This window comes from Perca flavescens, chromosome 23, assembly GCF_004354835.1.
Source record: "Perca flavescens isolate YP-PL-M2 chromosome 23, PFLA_1.0, whole genome shotgun sequence".
Taxonomy (NCBI): domain Eukaryota; kingdom Metazoa; phylum Chordata; class Actinopteri; order Perciformes; family Percidae; genus Perca; species Perca flavescens.
The window spans coordinates 7994806-8015452 of NC_041353.1; the positions used below are offsets into that span (position 1 = coordinate 7994806).

Here is a 20647-nt window from a genome sequence, read left to right on the forward strand (position 1 = left end):
ATTTACACATTCCTTGCTGGAAATATTAAATTGTGCTAACAAGCTCACGGCTGAGAATTTGACTAATTTGACCAATTTAGCTCGTTGATTAGTTCTCACTCTGGAAACGCTTGGCTGGTGCAGACGAGATTCGTTCTCTGGTACGGAGTGGAAGTGATTGGTGTGCTCGTTATTCCCATGTGCAGCGGACTCAATCATTTCTCAGCCTCCCGCTGTCATCTGATATGCTGATTCATCTTGCCTCATCAGCCCAGACATGACACCACACTGCTTTCTTTCACCTGCGCTTTCCTTCTCCGTCTCTCCCCTTTACCTTCATTCTCATTGTATTATCTGTGTTTATCTGCTTCTTTTACATGCACACATAAGTTAACATCTGCTAACACCTACCCACCCAAGACCGACATGCATTCATAGTCTGTCACCCTTGAGCCACCTGAAGCCAGTCAGGCTCACTTCCCCCTTATGTGCATATGAGAAAATGTCTGCCATTTTGAAGCCTGGTAATAATCTGTGCGCTATTTTAAGAGCCAAGTGCCAATGGCAGGGGGTGGAGGTGGTTGATGATGAAGGTTGCTGATGTCACTGGTGTTGCCTGGCAACAAATGTGTGTTTCCAGTTGGCAGGGTTTGACTGCCTCACCAGTGAGTGGTGGTGGCGAATGGACTTACAGTAATGTTTTTAGATATCTCTCTGTCTCTCTGTTTGTCTTTGTTTCTCTCTCTCAGACTGACAGCAGATGCCCCTGTACACAAAATGGAACTACCATACAAAAGTGAACTGGACCTTCTCAAAATACCTGTCTTGTCAAATAAAGTGTAGAGTTGACAATTCGCCCCTGTACTTTGCCAGGGCTGGCATAGGAATGTCTTCCACACATCCTCTTCCTTGAAAAAAAGTCAGAGCCTCAGAGAGTCTGTGACAGCTTTACATCCTCCTTGAAAACACTATCCTCTAACAGAAAAAAAATCTTATAACAACCCAGCATTCACTAACTCGGCACATACATTAGACAGCAATACAGCGAATCGGGGGTTAATGAGGAATCCTAACCTAAAACCAAAAAGGTAGATGGGAATATTACATAAACCATCACCTGCAGGATATATTTTCCCAATTAGTTTCTTAGTGGTCATCTTATTAACATATTGGCTGTAACTGTGGTGCTACTTTCACAGAGAAGAGAGAGAGCTAGGTTAAGTTTCCAAAATCTTGACGAAAACCTTCCCAGAAGAGTGAAGGCTGATATAGCAGCACAATAATGCCCATAGTTTTCAATAATCACAAATGGGCGTAATGTTTGGTTGTAGACATATTTTAATGCATTGAAGCAGCTGCCATGTGATTGGTTGATTAGATAATTTCATTAACGTGAAATTTAACAGGTGTTCTTAATAATCCTTTAGGTAAGTGTATATGCCCCCATCAATATTTTTTCCTCTACTGATTGGTATTCTGTCCCAACTGTTCTCCACACAGACCGGTACCTTTGTTGTTTCGGAGTCATGTCACTCATGCTCCGTATTGTATCTCATATCATTCAACACAGAGCAACCAAAAAGATTCTGGTGCTCACTTGGTCTCATTACAATGCTGTAGAGAAAGTAGCGCAGATGTCACTGCTCCTGTAATTACATATCCGAGAGCTGAGGTGCCACTTTTGTGTTGCCTTGGTTTTTTACTGGGGGCTGCTGTCATTGTCTCTCTGACCTGGGAATTCTTCTGGCATTCGTTCCCAGCCATTATATTATTTGTCTGCTGAGGTTTCTAAGCCACAAGCAGGGCCTTTCATTAGCAAGTTAAGTAGTGAATTTGTATGAATAAACTTATTTACTTAAAGTGATAAGGGAGGCAATGTTTTTAGCTGATGGAGTGAAATTGTCCCTTTAAGAGTGTGTGTGTGTGTGTGTGTGTGTGTGTGTGTGTGTGTGTGTGTGTGTGTGTAATTGTTCATCTCGCTTTCATGTGTGTCTTTGGTGGGCGGCATCACCAACCTTTTGTAGTTGCTGCAACCTTCTCTGATTCCCCACACATTTTACTCTGCTCTGTTCTTTCTCTATATCCTTCTCTTTACTCTGACATTCAGCCCAACCAAAAAGACTCTGCTAACCAACCTTTTGGCCTCCTCTTCTGTTGGTCGTCACTCATTCTTGGACCCAAATTTTCAGAGAAAAGGTAGGGAAATAACACAACACCATGTTTGCCTGTCTTAAAGGTAGATATGTTTTGTATTGCAATTTTGTAGTATGATGCAAAAGTGTTATTTATTATTTCCTATTTCAATTTTTCATAGTGTTTCCCTTTATCTACCATTTTTTATGAGGTAGATGGAATGTTGGTTTTCTCTGAAGCAAACAAAATTGAAACATGGACAATGTCAAAGATGAAAACAATTCTCTTTGTTTGTTCTCATCCTCTTGTCATCCTACCCCATCTTTTCAAATGACCTCCGGTCGACTATCCAGTCCTCCTGACCGAGTTACTGTAGGAGTCAGCTTCACTGCTGTGCTTCCAAAAACCGACAAACTAAAAAACTCACTGCCATTTCTAACTTTTGTTTGTGCTGTTGCTGTATTTGTTATCCAAGGTGAACCTTAATGCAAAGCCCAATTAGGAGAGGCATGTACTGTACAAACCTGCCATTACGCAGCAGGTGCACGCAGCACCATTTATCTGAATGTTCAATAGAGCAGCTACATTCAAAAGTAAAAGTCAGCCAGTTATGTGGCTGCCTTCAAAGCAGATTTTACACTTATTTCTAAAAAATATGGACCGTACCACATTTTTTGTCGTATTTTGGCTCGTAGCCCGGCCCATTATATTTAAAAAGAAATGCGGTTTTAATTTAGTGTGCAGACCCACAGACAGGGTGGAATGACAGGGTTACATTGTGTGATGGTTCATCTGTATTAGAAAGAAGTGGAGTGCTTGAGGATTTGCAGAGAATAAAGAGTGCAGGATCAGAACGCATGGCTGTTCGATAGCTCCTTCTCAGCTGAAAAGGCGCCACGGTATTGCCCATCCCGCTCTTCCGACACATCCTCCAACAACCCTCTCCCTCCCACATCTAATTCATCACACTCAAAATGGCTCTCACTGGCCAAGCTCATCTCCAACAGGTCGAAGGAAGATTGATTTGTTTGTGTACAGAGGCAAAGAAGAGAGCACAAGTGAGTGAGAAGGAGCAAAAGAAAAGGAAAAGACCATGATGGTAGTAGAGTAAGACTGATATCAAGGTGTGTTTTTGTGTCCGTATGTGTGCCAAAGACTCACCAACAGTCAGTCAGACAAGCAGATAGAAAACTGTGTGCGTGCGTGCGTGCGTGCGTGCGTGCGTGCGTGCGTGCGTGCGCTTCATCCCACAGACAATGTTTTTTACTCCTCACTCCCCTCGAGTGTTCACTCACCTGTCTCAGCCTGTGCTGTCTGCCTTTCTTACCCAGCATATTAAATCTCTTCTGCACAATGTGACTAGAATAGTAGCAGGGGAAGTATTTTGTCTGTATCACCTCAAGGACGTTTTAATCTTGATCTTTAAATAGACACATTTTGGATGGATAACCCCATTAGACTGGATTTTGTCCCCATGGGAAGATCATGGTACAGAGTTATGAGGAGATCTTGGTGCTAAGGGTGTCAAAAGTCATATTGCTACATCAATAAGGACAGTGTCTGCTCATTGAAGTAATAATATAATTCAAATGTCAAGACTGTAAAAACATTTTTTTCCAGGTAAGCAAAATGTTTTAAATGATTTTTGAATGTACAACTGCTCACTGCTCTATTATGCCTTTGTATTGTGGGCGGAGGAAGGAACTTTCGGAGATCTTGGCAAACATCTGAGTCAGCTAGTTGGAATCTAAGTTCTGCTCTTGTCAGCCTACCATCTTTCATGTAAATGTGAGGACAAAATATTTTAGTGAAATTAAGTGAACTCATTTTCATTGAGATCGCTTTGCTTTGTAATGGTTTGATTTCATGCCTGAAAGCTGCACAGCCAGTTTGCTGTCTCTGCTGTAAAATGTCAAGGCGCAATTATATTGTCTTTTTTTCATTTGGGTTTTGAATTTACTCTCCCATGCTTGAATCGCCGCCAGCGAGCCCTGGCTCCTGCTGTAAACAGCCAGGTTTAAACACTCCATTTACACGGTTCAGTGGTTGCGTCAAGCCCTAATCAACGTTCAATTCACTGGAGCTTTTAAAGGACCCTTATGGCGTCCTTCAGGGTCAGACAGATATAGTGGTTTGCCAATTTTGGCTAGTTAAAAGTGGATGAGATGATGTCATACGGTATAGGTTGATTTATGATGGAGTTTGTTTGGCTATTTATCATTTATTTTAGCTTTAGCTTTTTAATTTTGCACAAAATACAGATTATTCAAAACTTCCACCATCCAATGGCCATCATCGCTAATGACCTTAAAATCCCACACCATGAATCTTTTGACCTAAAAAAAGTTTTACATGTTACAGTATTTCCTCTTTGCTCTGATTTCATTTGGATTATATGATAGCCATAAAAGTTGCTGTGCAAGGAGTAGTGTGTTCCTTAGAGGAAAGCGAAGGGCATGATTGGTCAACAGGGAGTCCATCGTGACCCTGCTCTTTGACCAGGAGGTGCGCCCCTAACAGAATAAAAACAATGTTTTTCTTTTATCATTGGTGCTTAATGCTGTCTGTGCTGACAGTGATGGGCTTTGAACCCAGCAGGGAATGGCTAACCTGCCACTGATGAATGAGGCGTACGTGGTTGCCAGTTCAGAGGGTGCTGTGTGGAACCCCCCCTCCCCCCTCTGCCCTCTCTTTATTTGATAACTTAACCCCCTCCTCAACCAACAGCAACCTCCTGCTCGTCGGCTCATGTCTTTGAAGCCTGCTGTGCGGAAGTTGGAAGCAGGTCTATAGCCGTTAGCACTTGTTTGATTAATAGTAGAGGGAATAGGCAGTCTATATTCACTTTAATCTTACCTTTACAAGATGCTGGAGATTCTTTTATTTTGGTCCATGTTGATCTCATGTCCCATTGTTCCCTAAAATCTTACCTTCCTGATCTTAACATCCTGCTCTCCCTTTTCTCTGTTGGGATCTCATGAAATCATGTTCCTTATTCCTAATTCTGACACTGCAGTCAGCATGTTGCAACTTAAAAGGTATCCAATGAAGTTGTGCACCAGTAGTACCAAATATTTATAAGTGGGTTTTGTTTGTTGTCGTGCACACGCACTAGGAATCAATGCTCTTACATGCATGCGGGTGAGGCGATTGACAGTCCTGCCAATGGTTCATACTATTCCACTAATTGATAGGTGGCAGCAATGCACCAACAATCATGGATGTAAACAATGCAGGATTTGTAAATGTTTATGAGGAAGGAACAGCATTCAACATGTGTTTGAATGCATTTCAATGAGTAACACTGAATGTAAACAGAAACTTTGTCAACAAAAAAAACTCCACAGGGCACCTTTAACTCCAGGAATAGCATTTTGTCCCTCTGTTGTTGTTTTTTTTTTTTTTTTTTTTAAGATTGATTATTTTTATATTTTTTGAACAGACAAACACAACTGAACAAGAACAACCTTCTCCCACCTTCCACCCTCTGCGGTCTCGAGGAAAACAAAAACAAATAAGAAAAAACAGAAATCACACCTTGCCTTGTGATGCTGAGATCATTAGGACTGATATTTGTGCTGCTGCGTTTTACCGTAGGGGTATAGTCGATTTGGCTTTGTTAATCCTTGCTGTAGAGATCTCAAGCATAACTGTCCAGAAAATACGCCAACCACTGTTTTATACAAAGCGAGTGGGGGGGGGCCAGCTGAGCTATCATTTTCTTGGTCGCAGTTGATCCGGCTAGCCAAATTTTCTTCTGTCACCCAAGTAGGTGTAATTTAGAGTTGTCATTAAGTAACAAAACAATCTGGTCAGTAGGAAGTTGACATTCTATCACATCAGATATTATTGATGTTGTTTTATTCCAGAACTCTTGCACCTGTTCACACTCCCAGACCATGTGCAGGAAAGTTCCAGTTTGTTCAGGTTGGCAGAACGTGCAATAGGGAGTAGGAATGCCTTTGGAGACATATCTCTTCTGTTTTTTTAAAGTAATTTTGGTGGCCAGGTTCTCACTGCTTTCTGTTTGTAGCCGACAGGTGTGTAACCCTAGTGAAGTCCCCTATTGCTTTACTTCCCCCCCTCCCCTCAAGGTTTAATGAGGAGTCTAAGATGCCTTTTTGCGCATCACTGTTGTATCGACTGAGCAGTGATTTGCATAGCACGCCTGCTAGCTTGAATGTTTTGCCATTGACCTTTGCCCTCTCAGAAGACAAGTCACTTCTGCCATCAGCGCTGCCACTGACTGCATATTTTAGAAGAATATGTGATTGAAACTGTATCCTCCCACCTCCCCCTCCCCCCTGTGCAGTAACTGATGTGATTCAGGTTTAGTGCACCTTGCTGCATGCATGAATTTGCATATTAACAGCTGAAAATGCCAAGTAACTTGTAGCCACAATAACTCAAGCCCAATACATGACATGAAACATCATATAGAGTAGATGATCCGATTACCTTTTGGAACAGCTTGTGCATAAATTTGCATGTTGGTGAAGAAAAATGACAGCGCATGAGATAATTATGCTGCCTTTTGTTTAACTGTATGTGTGTCAAAAGTCTGGTTTTTAATTAATAATTGAACAGCCAATGAAGCTTTCAGTCCTGTCTTTAAGATGAATATGCACCTTTGTTCAAACAGCATGCACCTACAGTTAGTAAAAAAAAAAAAAAATGGCAGATGTAGCAGAGTGTTGAAGGTTATTTTGTGTTGTCTGTCACCTGTTCATGTTAGTTGAGACATCAGGTGAGTTAAGTAAAACTCTAAGCTTGGGGAAAGGAAAGCATGAAAGACAGATGGAAGCATTCAGCTGCATCGTTGTTTTTGTATTTACGGCGAGAAACAGAAGCAACAAACATCCACTGACAAAAACTAAAAAGTAGGAGTGTTTCTGCAGACAGTGTTTTCAGATGTCAGTTTATCATAGAAGGCAGATGCTGATCTTAGGCTGGTCTGCTGCTCTGTGATTTAATCTTGCTTACTGCGCCCGATCCATTCTGTTATTCATTCTCTGGGTGGGCTAGTAGGACAGGGGCACGCTTTTGCAGTATGTGAAGCACAGTTGGTTGGCGGAGTCGAGGAGAGCCCATAGGAGCTGTCATAGTTTTGCATAATGTAGGTTAATGCAGCTCACAGAAGAAATGCAACCCAGTACCACAAGAGCTCTTTTGATCAGCCCACCATTAGAAGGTTTAACATTTTGCATAGAAAACTGTGGCGTTACACCACAGATCCTTGTGATTTGACTGAAACTTTATGGGTCTTCCACACAGATAGGAGTATTCACCTGTCTCTTTTTCTGTGTCCCTCTCATCAGAAACTGGCTCACCCATCACCTCCTCCTGTATCGGTCTGGGGAACTCGCTCACGCCACCTGCAGGTCAGGCTGGCAAACCTGTTCCAGGTTACAACGGTAAGAGTCTAAACTGTCGATCCACACTGCACATTTCATTTTATTTTTCATGGTTCATTATTTCATTGTCAGAATTGCTGCCTCTCAATTACAGATGCATTTAAACCGAAGCTGCACATAGCAACTGCTTGTAATTCCCTGCAGAGTATTTAATATGTCTGCTCCTCCAGTTTGCCAGTGGGTGATAAACCATATCTGAATATGGATTGCATGCTCTTCTCTTTCCACTAGTCACAGTGATCGATGATGACATGCAGGAGGTGAAGCCAAGAACTCTGGGAAATATTGTGGTGAGGTAAGCTGAGTGATTACGTTCCCAGCCGTGTGAGCAGCTCAGTCATTGCTTTACCTTTCTTCTGTCACTCACATATGCAAACACATTTAAAATGTGACCGAAAACACTAATCAAATGTAAACTCAAATTGTCATTAATCTGAATAATTCACTGTTGGGCAGCTTGTATCATAATCCAAAGAACCTAACTCCTGTCTGTTGCCAGGGTTAGAGAATGAAACTTGTGTGTATATTTATGTTGGAGAGCGACCTGTACAAAGTGGACTTCAACAAAAGCTCCAGCAGTTAGCCCTTTGTGCTGCCTTATCTTCCTGCTACCTATCTGTTATCACTCTCTCCATTCCCTGTTCTTTGTAACTGCTGGTATTGACTCAGTGCCAACACGGGGAATTTCCAAGGAAACATGTAAAGGGATAACGACAGGTAGAGCTGAAAATGGACGGGAACAACTGTGTTACTGTATTTCCTTCTAGGAGCCAGAAAGTCTGTATCCACAGCTTCATAAAATCATAATCCATATTTATAGAGAGTGAGGGTGATATGGCTTCTAAGTGCTGTTTTAATGTCAAGTCAAAAAAAGTACATATGTTATATTTTGTATTTTATTTTTTCATTTTAAAGAACAATAGAACAGACAAACACACTTGAACCATATCTTAATTTATTTTATTATATTAGCATTTTTCTTTTAGCTTTTAAGCTGCAGCCTTTGTGCATAGGAAGTGAGTGTGACACATGAAAACCAGGCAGACAAACTTATACATTAGTTAATGATGTAACATTTTTCCATTTTGCCTCAAACAATATCGGAAGAATGTGTGGATTTTGCTGCAGTCATAAACGGGATAGGATGCTTTTTTATTATCCACTTTCAGCATCAGAAATGAGATCTTTGGTGTGTTTGAATATTCTCCTTGTAGTGAAATGAATCTATACAGAGGCATGCTTAGGGTTCAAACTTGGGAAATGGGATCATCTTGGTCAAGAAGGGGATTACTGATAAACAAAGATTGTGTGTGTGTGTGTGTGTGTGTGTGTGTGTGTGTGTGTGTGTGTGTGTGTGTGTGTGTGTGTGTGTGTGTGTGTGTGTGTGTGTGTGTGTGTGTGTGTGTGTGACTGAACTCTCCTATCTGCTGTGTGTGTGCCAAGGTGAAGTCTAGCAGAGGCTGGCTGTATGTCTAGACGGTTATCCATTATTATATTGACTGAAGTCTGTAAGACTGCTCTTAATGCTTTCTCAGTTATTCAAACCTTAAAAGACATTAAACTAGATATTCATTTTCATATAGACGGTGTTACTTAGTGCCATGCTTAAAGTAATGTTTTGCAGACTCACCTTTTATTATTTGTTGTACATTTATGGCAGAAGCAAAGGTTTAAAAGAGAAATATTGGAAGTGAACTAAAGTTAATTTTTAAATACTTTTTCCTTCAGACTACCTTTACCACCTGGTGCAGCTTTGTCACTGTGGCAGAACCACAATCTGTTCAATAAGCTCTACTTCACCAAGTTCCCAGTAAGTGTCATCATTTCCTCACATTCTGATGTTTATTGGACATGAAATAATTTGCACAGCTGTCTGATTTGATTAAGAACAATTGCATTTCCTTGGAGTCCTGTTCAATTTCGTCTTTCGTGACACTGGATTAATAATGTAGTGGGTAGTGATAAGTGTGTGGTAAAAGGTTGCCCTCTAGTGTTGAAATCTTTACAGAGCCACTTGCAGCCAGTTTTGGGCAAGTTACTCACGAAGTGTTATGTTACTCTTTACCTATTATTAAAAGTTACTAAAAGTAATATTACTTATTATCAAAAGTAATTAGTTATGTTACTCCTTTACAGGAGGATTCAACAATCAACCAAACTGCATAACTTCAAACGTTCTTTATTCAGGCTGTTACTGTATTTACATTTACATAGGCCTATTAAGTTTTTTTTGGTCAAGTTTTACATAGGCTTACATTCTGAAAAGGACCTGGTGACGCAGATTCCCATAACCATAGTAACTTGCTGTGCCTGCGTGCACAAGGCGAGACAGGAGAGGGACGCAGCTCTGCTCAAAGTGACACGTTGGATGTCATCAATGTTCCTACTCAAATCAAAGCCTTTTATATAATGACAATCCTTCCAGCTGTTGAAATGTTTCCTTCTCCGTCGTCCTTCATTTAGCTTTCTGGCTAGTAGCCGACGTGACGTGACCTGCCCTGGCCCTGACCAGCCGCACGCTAAATTACGACAAGCGTACACGTCACGTCATCATATAAGAAAGCTTACCTTGGACAAAAACAAATCACGGGTAATGCCGTAACGCAGCAATATTGGATTAGTAACTGTAATATAATTACTGTTTTGGAAATTGTAATCCCTTACACTACTTGTTGCTGTGGAAAGTAATAATATTGCAGTAATATATTACTAAATAATGAGGGTGGTGTTGGCGCAGGGGTTATGACACATGCCTTTGGTGTGGGAGACCCAGGTTTGATTCCCACTGCGATACATCAACCAATGTGTCCCTGAGCAAGACACTTAACCCCTAGTTGCTCCAGAGGCGTGCGACCTCTGACATATATAGCAATTGTAAGTCGCTACGGATAAAAGCATCAGATAAATGACATGTAATGTAACACTGCTTACAGCCATAGAGAGACCTCATCAATTCAAATGTAGTCAGATTTTCCGTGTTAGAAGTGAAGGAAGCTCTCCTGACTTGCTCCAAATACCACGTTATGCAGGAACATAATGTAATCATTCCTTTCTGTTCCACCATCAGGGTTACTATGACACTATGGATGCAGGTTTTGTGGATGAGGAGGGTTTTCTTTACATCATGTCCCGGTCTGATGATGTCATCAATGTGGCAGGCCACAGGCTCTCAGCTGGAGCGTTGGAGGAGGTAGGAGATTCATTACGGAGGAGGTGACACAAAGGTTTTCCCAAACTGTTCTTTGAGGTATTCTTATGTATGTATATGTGTGTGTTTTGCAGTCAGTGCTGCTGCACCCTGCAGTGGGAGACTGTGCTGTGGTGGGTCTAGAAGACACTCTGAAGGGTCTTGTTCCATTAGCCCTGTGTGTACTCAAGAATGGTGAGGCATGACTGAAGTAATATAGAATATCTATGCGTTGTGATTCCTGGGCTATTTCGCCACACGTAGTTTTCCTCTTCTATTTGGTGACGTCACCCTCTTTTACCCTTTGATAAAGTAAGATGATATTAAGATACTTAATCAAAATTAAATTCCACGTGGCATTAAAACCACATGTGCTTGTTTGCGTCATGTGCTGTGTGTCTCAGGTGTGCAGAAAAATGAAGAAGAGATCATAAATGAGACGGTGAAGCTTGTAAGAGACACCATCGGGCCCGTGGCTGCCTTTAGGAAAGTGATTTTTGTCCGAGGATTGCCGAAGACGCGCTCTGGCAAAATCCCTCGCTCCGCTTTAGCCAACCTGGTCAACGGGAAGCCCTACAAGGTTTGAAATAACTGCATTATTCCCATCACTAATAGTTTTATGAAAGTTAAGTTCTGCAGGATATAATCGCTGAGGGGGAATATTGTTAGTAAATAACTTATTTCTTGTCTCCTGTGCTAAGCATTACAGATGCTCAGGAGACGGTAAATCTAATTTTGAAATTCAGAATTTGAGTAATAATGGTGCTTTAGCATATAACTAACTTTTTATAATATACTATGACTTTTTATGACATTCTATATATTATGCCTTTTTTTGACAATTTTATAACCTAGTATACTATGACTTTTTATTACATTTATGAAATACTATGACTTTTATTTGTATTTATTATAAGTATTTGCCATACTTCAACTTTTTACATTTTTCAACATCCTATCCTATGACTTTTTTATTTTTTCCGACATACTATACTATTATTTTTTTGACATATTATACTATGACTTTTTTTATTTTTTTCGACATACTATACTATGACTTTTTTTTTTTACATACTGTACAATACAATGTCTTTTTTTTTCCGACATCCTATACTATGACTCATGATTTTTTTCAATACACTATACAATGACTTTGTAAAAATGCTAAACTATAATAACCTTGCTCACAAGCCGGAGGATCGAGGAGGTACAAATTTAGGAAATGGGAAAGGGCCTATGAGCTTTTTCATTCACTATACTATACTATGACTTTTTTTGACATATAGTATGACTTTTTATGACAATTTGACGTCATACTATACTATGGCGTTTTCATTTTTAATCAACATACTTTGACCTTTATGATTTTTTGGACTTACTATACAATTACTTTTTTTTTTTGACATACTATACTTTGACTTTTTCTTACATTTGTTATGACATGTATCTAATTGTAAGTATGTTAAAATGTTTTTGCATTGTATAGAGTACAAGTATGTATAATTCAATGATTGCTTTATGTATTAATTAGTGTGTTAAATCTAAGTTTTCTTTGTATTTAAATTTATTATATCCATTAGAATTTACAAAAACTATTTTCCCCACAGATCACTCCAACCATCGAGGATCCAGAAGTCTTCAAAGACATCGAAAGGCAGGTAGAAAAAGCTCTGAGCACTCGCTGAGCCTGAACTCACTCCAGGTGCTGCACATGTAAACTAAAATGTGTGATCCTTCTTATAAGTCAAGTTGAAGGTAGACCTTGACGTCAGAAAGTTTTACAGAGCTAATTTCCATTTGTATGTAACCTGAAACTATACTGCACAGTCATTAATGAGCAGAGGCAAGGTACGGCTGCTATAAGTATAAAATAATGTCCTTGAGCCATAATCATGTTGAATGGAGAAATAATGAAGAAAACTCATTTACTGACAGTTTTTTTTTTATCGACAATGAAAATTTGCTTGCTCACCACTTAGTTTTGACCGAAGTACAAGAAGTAATAAATAAAAAAAATGGACACAAAATAAAATGATTCATTGTTCGTGCAAATTGAAGATGTAAAAACAAATTAAAAAGGGTAAGACTTGAGTCGTCCATCAGAAATAAGTAAAAGACAGATAACAGGGCTGTACAATAGGTTACCCTGGAAACTCTGACAGAAACAAAGAGTTAACAGTTACACTCATCTAAGTCACAGCAAGCAACAGGTTTGTCATTAAATGTCACCTCACTTCAACATGGTCACATACACTCTACGCACACTATGAGCTAAAGCAGTCTGTCTTTTAGTTATTTCCTTTTGTTAAAGTAGTGTCTGAGGGGTGGGGGAGAAGGCCAGCTTGGCTGAGTGTGTAGTTGTCCTTTGTGTTAATGTATCGCCTGACAAAACATACAGTACAACAAGTGACAGGTTCTGTGAATGACGTTCTACTTTTTTGTTCTCCGAGAAGAGGTTTTTGTGCAACTTCGGAGAGCAATGGCGCCTCTTGTTTTGTCCTTGGCTACTAAATAGTCTGTTGAGTTGATGCGGTTGTATCAAAGTGCTTGTCATGTCGTTCCAGTGCATCGACATGTCCTCTTAAAATGCTCCTTTAGGACAGCGAGTCCATAAGAAAGGAAGTTTGTTTTTGCCAGAAATGGGGCTCAGAGTGATTTTTGTACACCACTAGAGGGCAGGTTTTCACACCACATCCAGTGTCTTTCTCTCGATGGTGCAGCACAGGTTCATCGTCATCAGCACAATGAAAAAATAAAACCATATGTACAAAATGATCTAGAGAGGACAGGGTAATATGGAGACAGTTTTAAGAGCAGCATATATTAATCTATGGTCCACTAAATGAGGTGGCAGGGATGTTTTTTGCACAAACTCTGAATATCTTTTTTTTTTTTTTTTTTATACGTGTGTGTGTGTGTGTGTATATATATATATATATATATTTAAAAAAATGGCATATTTATTTACAGATAACCCACACAGCTCCTGTAGAAGAAATACACAGTACGTTATGCTTCGACAAGTTACTGTACATGTAAAAGGTAGAAATGCTGACAACGGGGCAGCCTGCAGGACAGTTTAGCACCGGCATCTGGTGCCCACATAAGGAGGAGAAGTAGGTCGGGGAAGGGGGTCAGAGAGGAGAGGAGGGCTTCTTGGCAGTGCGTGTCGTCAGAATGGTTTGTTCCTCGGCAGGTTGGCCTGTCCAGCAGCTCCGCTAGTTAATCTCCATTCAGAACTGTACCTGAAGGGAAGCAGAATGAGAAGTTTTCAATAGGGGTACTGTAAAGTTGGGAAGGTTTCTAAAGAAAATATGGAAAAACCTTTATATATGCCAAGAATGTAATTTGAAATCCAGGCTGTGTCAAATTTGTGCCATACTGGTTGCAGCTTGGAAGGTGACTTTGGAAATAGTATTAGCAAAGTCATCGTTAACCATATATAATGCTAATTTAGTTCTTTAGAGCAGTATGTGAACTTTTGACCTTCATTTTTTAGTATTCTCTAAACAAGATGGATCACATATTTTCAGAAATGCTCGGTGATTGTATAGTTCCGTCCTTAGGAGCTGTGCTTTTCTAAATTTTCAAGTATATCCTGTGTGAATGTTTTGCAAATAATCTTAAAAAGCGGAGTCTGAAATAGGAAGTGATAAAGTGGCAAAGGTGTTTTTTTTTTTTCTGGGTGCCTCTATGCAAATCGTGCACTGTATTCTTTTGGGGTGTTGATAGCTTACAGCAGTGGAAAGAAGATGAATACTTTAAGCAGCTAAAGGTGAGATATTCTGTGTGCAGAAAATAGTCATACCATCAGTTTTTGTTTCCTGTGCACATATACAGAATGGAACCCTTTGCGCTCACTGATCTTTGCACTGTATTCTGTCTTTTCTTTTGCTGTGTGGGAGTGCTGATGAAATCCTTAGAAACAGCCTGCAGGGTGCTTCATGGGATGAGCAAAATGATTTGGAAACAAAGTTATAAAGATGAAACTCGCGCAAACGTTTTCCCATGAATCAACTGATCCTCTCTTATATGATAACTGTAGTCAGCGCATTATATCATTTTATAATATGTGTCTACTGTGCCTCTAACCTCTGCACTTATTACATTCTGGAGGCTTGTAATGATGTTGATCCAGGAGTGAAATATGTCTAAACTGGTAAATGTACTGATAGCAGCCTACCTACTGTAACACCTGTGGAGTACACTTTGAGAAGTACACTTTAAGAAACTGACATACTAAAATGACTCTTTGACTTTGAAATATTTAAAACCTACTATGAATTTTGTTTTTACTTTATTACATATTACATTCTATACTATGATTTTGACATTTTTATAACCTATTACTATGATTTTTTTTTTTACTTTGACAGACATACTATGACTTATGTACATAATATCCTATGACTTTGTTTAGAATATTTTATGACATACTATGACATTTTTACTATTCTATGAATTTCTTTACTTTGACGACTTACTTGCCATACTATACTTACTTTTTATGATTTTTTTCGACATACAATACAATGACTTAAATTTTTTTTGACATAATGACTTTTTTCATGATTTCTTTCTGTCTCTACTTCCTGCTCACTATAGAGTAAACTATACCTTTTATAAAGGGAGTAGAGAATGAGGAAGTAATTTTGTACATAGCGGTCAGCTGTCTTCCTAGGCTTTTCCTGCTAAAGAATGCATCCAGAGCAGAATTCAGTGTTCTCTTTGCCACTTGCATTTGCATCAGGTTGTCACTACAGATGCAGAAAGACAGCGTATCAAATCAAAGCAAATACTTGAGAGATTACACTTTTTCACTGCACCTGGCAGTACAAAGAAAACAGTTGGAAATAAAACTAGGGCAAGCTCACTTTGTAATCTTTAAAGTCCTGATAAGTCCCACGACAAGGCCTATTTATAGGAGCCTTGAACTATCATCATCATCATCATGCAAAGGAACTTTGTTAACTTCTTTTCATTTATTTGAAGCAAATTTCTAAAGCTTGGACCACGACAGACTCATCTTTTTTGGACAAACATTAAAGAGCAGACATTAGTGTGAGACGGTGGCTAGCGCTGCCGTCTCCTATCACCTTATCACAGCTAGCTGGCTAAAACACAGCACAGGCTCGCCAAGTCGATGACACAAACACTTAACTTGGGAAACCACTCTTTAACCCAATATCTGTTTTAAGTACTTCTGAAGAAAGCGGTGTATTTAACAGAGCGAGAGTCTGTGTTGTGTTACATACAGCGTACAGTTTAAGGTCCCTCTCTTCCTCCTCTCAGCAGGAATAGGTTCTCACCGTGGAGCTGTCCAGCCGCTGCACTGCAGACGGTCCAACTGTAGGGGGAGACAGCGAGAGAGAAAGAGCTTTAAGTCTAAATATTAAAGCCTCAACGTTATTACATTGAGTGACAAGGAGACATTCCTCCACTTGGCCACCACCGCAAATATGTGCCACGAGATTAGACGTCCTCAACGGTACGAGTGAGATCACAAGCAAAACATGTTTCTCACACAACAGAGCTTACTTGTGTCACCCCTCAGAAGAGAAAGCCATGTATCACGCACTCAAAGGAAGTCTTCATTTTGAGTGGATAACAGCAGCAACAATATTTGAGTGTATTGTGGATGTCACAGACCAGGGAGCACAGAGAATAGAGACAGAGGAACACAGGAAGGCTGTTTCAGTGTCACCGGGAACACTTTGTTAGAGGAGAACACTGGCCGAAATCAGTGCAGTGGGATGATTTCCAGACGGGTGGCATAATACCCTATGCATCCCTTTTAAAGGATAATTTCCAGTTCATTACAACTTGGATCTTTGAGCTTTACTGTTCATTCTTGGCCTTGGAAACAGCAGTTGTCTAAACAATCTCAATTCAAGGACCACTTAGTCCAAGGTGCTCATAATTATATATATTTTTTTTAAATTTTAAGTTCCAAGACAAATGAACCAACTAAATCTAATAATGTGGTTGAGAGCTCTAAATCAAGTGAGTATGTAGACCTTGTCTTATTTTAGTAGTTTTGACCATCGTTCCAATTGGCATTAATACCTTTGAATTTAAGCAAGTAAATAGCTGAGACCTGGTAATTGCTAGAAAAAAGTAAGGGGGGACAAAATACATTAACAGTCAGACGATAGTACAGCTTTCCAACAAATCCCCCAGTTGGGAAGTAGTATTTCGGAAGAGAAAATGCAGGCAAACATTACCATTTTTATCCAAACTGTCCGTTGTAAACATCCTGCTCTAGGAAGCTTTGACGTTCGCGTACTTTCCTGTGCAGTCAGCCGAGCCGGGCTTGCATTTTTCGTTGCGTTCACTTTTAATTTAACCTCCAAATAAAGTGGTTTAGACAATCTGACTTAATTGTTAACCTGTGAGATATATATTTTTTTTTTTTCTCAATGTCACCGTGTTCCCCGATCACAACTGTTACCTTGAGCACATTGTAATCAGAACAAATTAAAATGACGACCGAAACTACAAAAACAAGAACCAAGTTGTAATGACCCGGAATCCTTTAATAAAAGCCTGTTTCAGCCAGTGTCCTCTTTTAACAGCAGAGGGATGAGAAATGACACAAACTGTCAGTTTGAGTTCTTGAGACATCCAGTTACCTATGTAAACCTCCTGATTCAGGCCAACTTACATAGCACTGCTCAGCCACCTTTTGTTTTGCTGCTCAGTTACTGTAACTTCAAGGGTTACGCCAGCAAGCATGGCTCTTAATCCATAACTTGGCCCTCTAGCTTTTACAACCAGGGTGACTAAACAACTATTTTGCAACTTTGCAAAACGACACCCTTGGGAGTTGGATATCAGAGAGATTGAAGAGTAGTAGAGAAAGAGGTGAGAGACCACAGAGAAAAGGAGAGATACAGTGGTTGGCAGAGACCATGTGAAGGGGAGGAGGGTGTATATGTAGAATAATACGACACGCAGGGCCAACAAGCCCAGAACCCTCAGAGGGGCATAGCTGACCTTGAAACCAATCCAAATACATGTCGTCAGGACTGTCATCCAGCGCCTCATAGAGGACTGCGGAGCAGCCATCACAGAGTCGGAGAGAACAAGAGACAGAGTCACAACACAGCAAGGAGCAGCTACTCCTGCGCTCAGGTGTGGTGTGCAACAGGTGTGGTGTGCAACAGGTGGATTTAACCTTTGCTTTGTAGCTGCCTTTGGAAGCCACTTTTCAGAAAATATTCACCTCTAACAAATGTCATGCACTATAACAATAACACCATGTACTGAAATAACAATCTGCCAGTGGATGAATGAAGGTGCGGGGACAGGCACTTACCCTCGGGGGGCAGTCTTCGGGAGTGACCAGACGTGGCGGTGAGACGGAATCCAGCAGGGAGCGTCTCCGCTGATCCGGGCATCATACTTATACCGTGAACGTCTCTGGGCGGGAACTGCCTCCTCCACGATGGACCTCGGAAGTCTTTGTCTTCACACTGATGGACAGATAAAGGTCATTCACGTTTTGTTTAGGCACAAAAGGTAAATACACAGTCGATAATAATAGCCCATCAATCATGTAGGAAAACACTTCACTTTCAAATTGGCCTCACTCAAAGTGATAGGGTGTTAAAGAAAGAAAGGTTATTAATTTCTCTGTTTATATGTTATTACTTAAGGGGTAAGATGACTAATGAAATGAAAAATAAATAAAACCACTAATGTAAAAGGCCTAAGTGATTGGAAGTGAAAGTAAAAAGTGTCCAACTGCATAAAAAAAAAAATCTTGCATATCTTGCTTTGAGTGTGCAGACTTGTTGATGTTAGCTGTGATAAGGTTTACTTTGTCTATTTTCAAAATAATTGCATATGGCCAATTTTAGGATACTGGGAAATTTAGGTCAACGTAAGGGATAAGCAACATTCTTGGAATAGGACTTCTGCATCTTTAAATCTGAACAAAACATATTTACAACAATTGTACTGGCTATTGTATGTGAAAGATCTCATCATGAATAGATAGTAATCACTGTGAGCCATTTAAAAATATAGTTTATGCTTTCAGTGCATTATTGATGGGGCAGCTTCATTTAACTGGTCTGGATTTCCAAACGAAATAAAAACCAGAATTAAAAGATCTTGTGACAGTGCGCTAACTAATTGTTTAAAAGTGTAATTGTTGCAAGTGATCTGAAATGACCAACCACTTTTGTCAGTCATGACATTTCCCCTCACAGCAGCGTGAGGGCAGTCTTGTGGTTAATAGTTGAGCTCACCTCATCCAGTCTCCTGTCGGTGCCCAGCGCCAGCATATTATTGTACTCTCGCTCCAGAATCTGACGTGCCTGAGGGGGAGGAAAAAAAACCCAACACATTCTGATTTCCACAAAGCCAGCTATTTTTAGCAGAATGGTAACAGAGGCAGCTGACACATGACGTTATTCGCGCTGCATATCCATTTTACCTGAGTATAGATGAGATGAGCAGTGAAAATTCACAGGGCAACCTGCCAGAGTGACAGTTGGCAAATCTGCATGTTCTGATTTAGATTCGACCAGCTTTTTGAAGGCTGATACCGACATAGCTCTACTTTTGGACTGAAGCTGGTGAAAGACAATATTCCTGCCCATATTTAGCCCCTATAAATTTGGCTTGACGATGCCATACAAAAAGTAAAAAAAATGTTCCTCTCACAATGAGGTGTTTCCGTATGCAATGTGGAAAAGCTATGAAGTGACATTCAGACCAAACATTGCTGATGGACATCAGATTTCAATCATCAAGACAGTTTTGCATGTTGGAGTTGCAAAGTAAAATGTACCTGTCGTCGTTTTAACAGTCTGATCAAGGCAAGTGTTGGCGCAGCTGCAGTACCTGAGTGTTTTGGTTGGGGATCTGGAGGAGTAGCGCCAAACTGCTATAGTCAAAGTTGTCATCCAAGGCGACCAGAGCTCCATGCACACCGCTCTCTAGCAGGATGTTGGCGTAGTCTCTCAGGCCTATGCTCTGCACCCAGCGGATGACTCGCTCATTACTCCACACCAGTACATCTGCACACACACAAGTACAGAAACCTCATGTTAAAGCTTGATCTCTTATTTATTTATTTGTAGCATCTTGTTTTTGCTTTGTTAGGATGATTGTTTTTTTATGGTTATTTTGGGTACGCTTGCCTCTCATTTCATGCTGGCTATGCTCCCTGCGTCTCTCCAGTTCCTTCCTGTCATAGTTGAGCTTCTTCAGACCCATGATTCCATACTGTAAACTTGTTCTGGTGTTAGAAAATGAAACATATACACAGACATGTGATGGGAGAAATGTTTTTGTCATCCATTTGCAAACACACATACAAAAAAAACAGCCTAAAACATCCATAACAGAAAGAGTTACTGAACCTCAATGAAAACCATCCCATCTAAAAAAATAAAATATCTTATGGGGATTTTAGTAATATCTATGATTGATTCTGTCTGCTGATAGGTGAGCTGAGTCCAGTACCTGTGGAAGCTGTCCACCATTTTGAGATGCACCCTAAGGTCCTTCTTGGTTAGGTGGTCCAGCATGCGCGCGTCCACCAGGCACTCCATGAAGTAGCTGCGGTACTGAGGTAGTCCTAGACTGGGCAGCCACTCGTTCCCTATCCACTCATGGTTCATGTCGCCATAAGCTAGAGTCTGATAGAGAAGACATAAGTCAGCACACTTGATTTTACTGGATACAAGTTCATATTGGCTGTAAGATTTCATCCGTAATAAATGTTATAAATGGACAGACAGCAGGGTTTCACCTTACCTGTGCCCAGCTGCCCTCTTCTGAATCGGACTTCTGATTGAAACAAGGACAAGAAAAAAAAGTATACTTAGGACAGGAAACGAAGGCCCACATTTTTCTATAACAAATCCTGCAGCTGCATCCAAATGTCCCTTAAAATGTTAAACTCAGCTGATAACAGTGC

At 40.2% G+C, this 20647-nt stretch overlaps 2 protein-coding genes across 7 annotated transcripts in view; one reads left to right on the forward strand and one right to left on the reverse strand.

Moving 5' to 3' along the window:
* acss3 (acyl-CoA synthetase short chain family member 3) overlaps positions 1-13617 on the forward strand; it is a 43022-nt gene extending 29405 nt beyond the window's left edge. The window contains exons 10-16 of one of the 2 annotated variants that reach the window (XM_028571012.1): positions 7431-7526; positions 7758-7821; positions 9255-9336; positions 10594-10716; positions 10809-10908; positions 11118-11293; positions 12321-13606. In XM_028571012.1, coding sequence (XP_028426813.1) covers positions 7431-7526; positions 7758-7821; positions 9255-9336; positions 10594-10716; positions 10809-10908; positions 11118-11293; positions 12321-12398 — 719 coding nt within the window. In that variant the 3' untranslated portion in view covers positions 12399-13606. Of the gene's footprint in view, positions 1-7430; positions 7527-7757; positions 7822-9254; positions 9337-10593; positions 10717-10808; positions 10909-11117; positions 11294-12320 lie in introns of both variants that reach the window. The other variant, XM_028571013.1, reaches the window with a different exon arrangement.
* Positions 13617-20647, reverse strand: part of ppfia2 (PTPRF interacting protein alpha 2) — a 181457-nt gene continuing 174426 nt past the window's right edge. For 2 of the 5 annotated variants that reach the window (XM_028571011.1, XM_028571008.1), the window contains exons 24-31: positions 20485-20517; positions 20191-20366; positions 19866-19963; positions 19567-19742; positions 18969-19037; positions 18032-18188; positions 15969-16060; positions 13617-13958 (exon numbers count right to left, since the gene is read on the reverse strand). In XM_028571011.1, the coding sequence (XP_028426812.1) occupies positions 16002-16060; positions 18032-18188; positions 18969-19037; positions 19567-19742; positions 19866-19963; positions 20191-20366; positions 20485-20517 (768 nt within the window). In that variant the 3' untranslated portion in view covers positions 13617-13958; positions 15969-16001. Of the gene's footprint in view, positions 13959-15297; positions 15471-15968; positions 16061-18031; positions 18189-18968; positions 19038-19566; positions 19743-19865; positions 19964-20190; positions 20367-20484; positions 20518-20647 lie in introns of those variants that run through there. The other 3 variants (XM_028571009.1, XM_028571010.1, XR_003691679.1) reach the window with 3 other exon arrangements.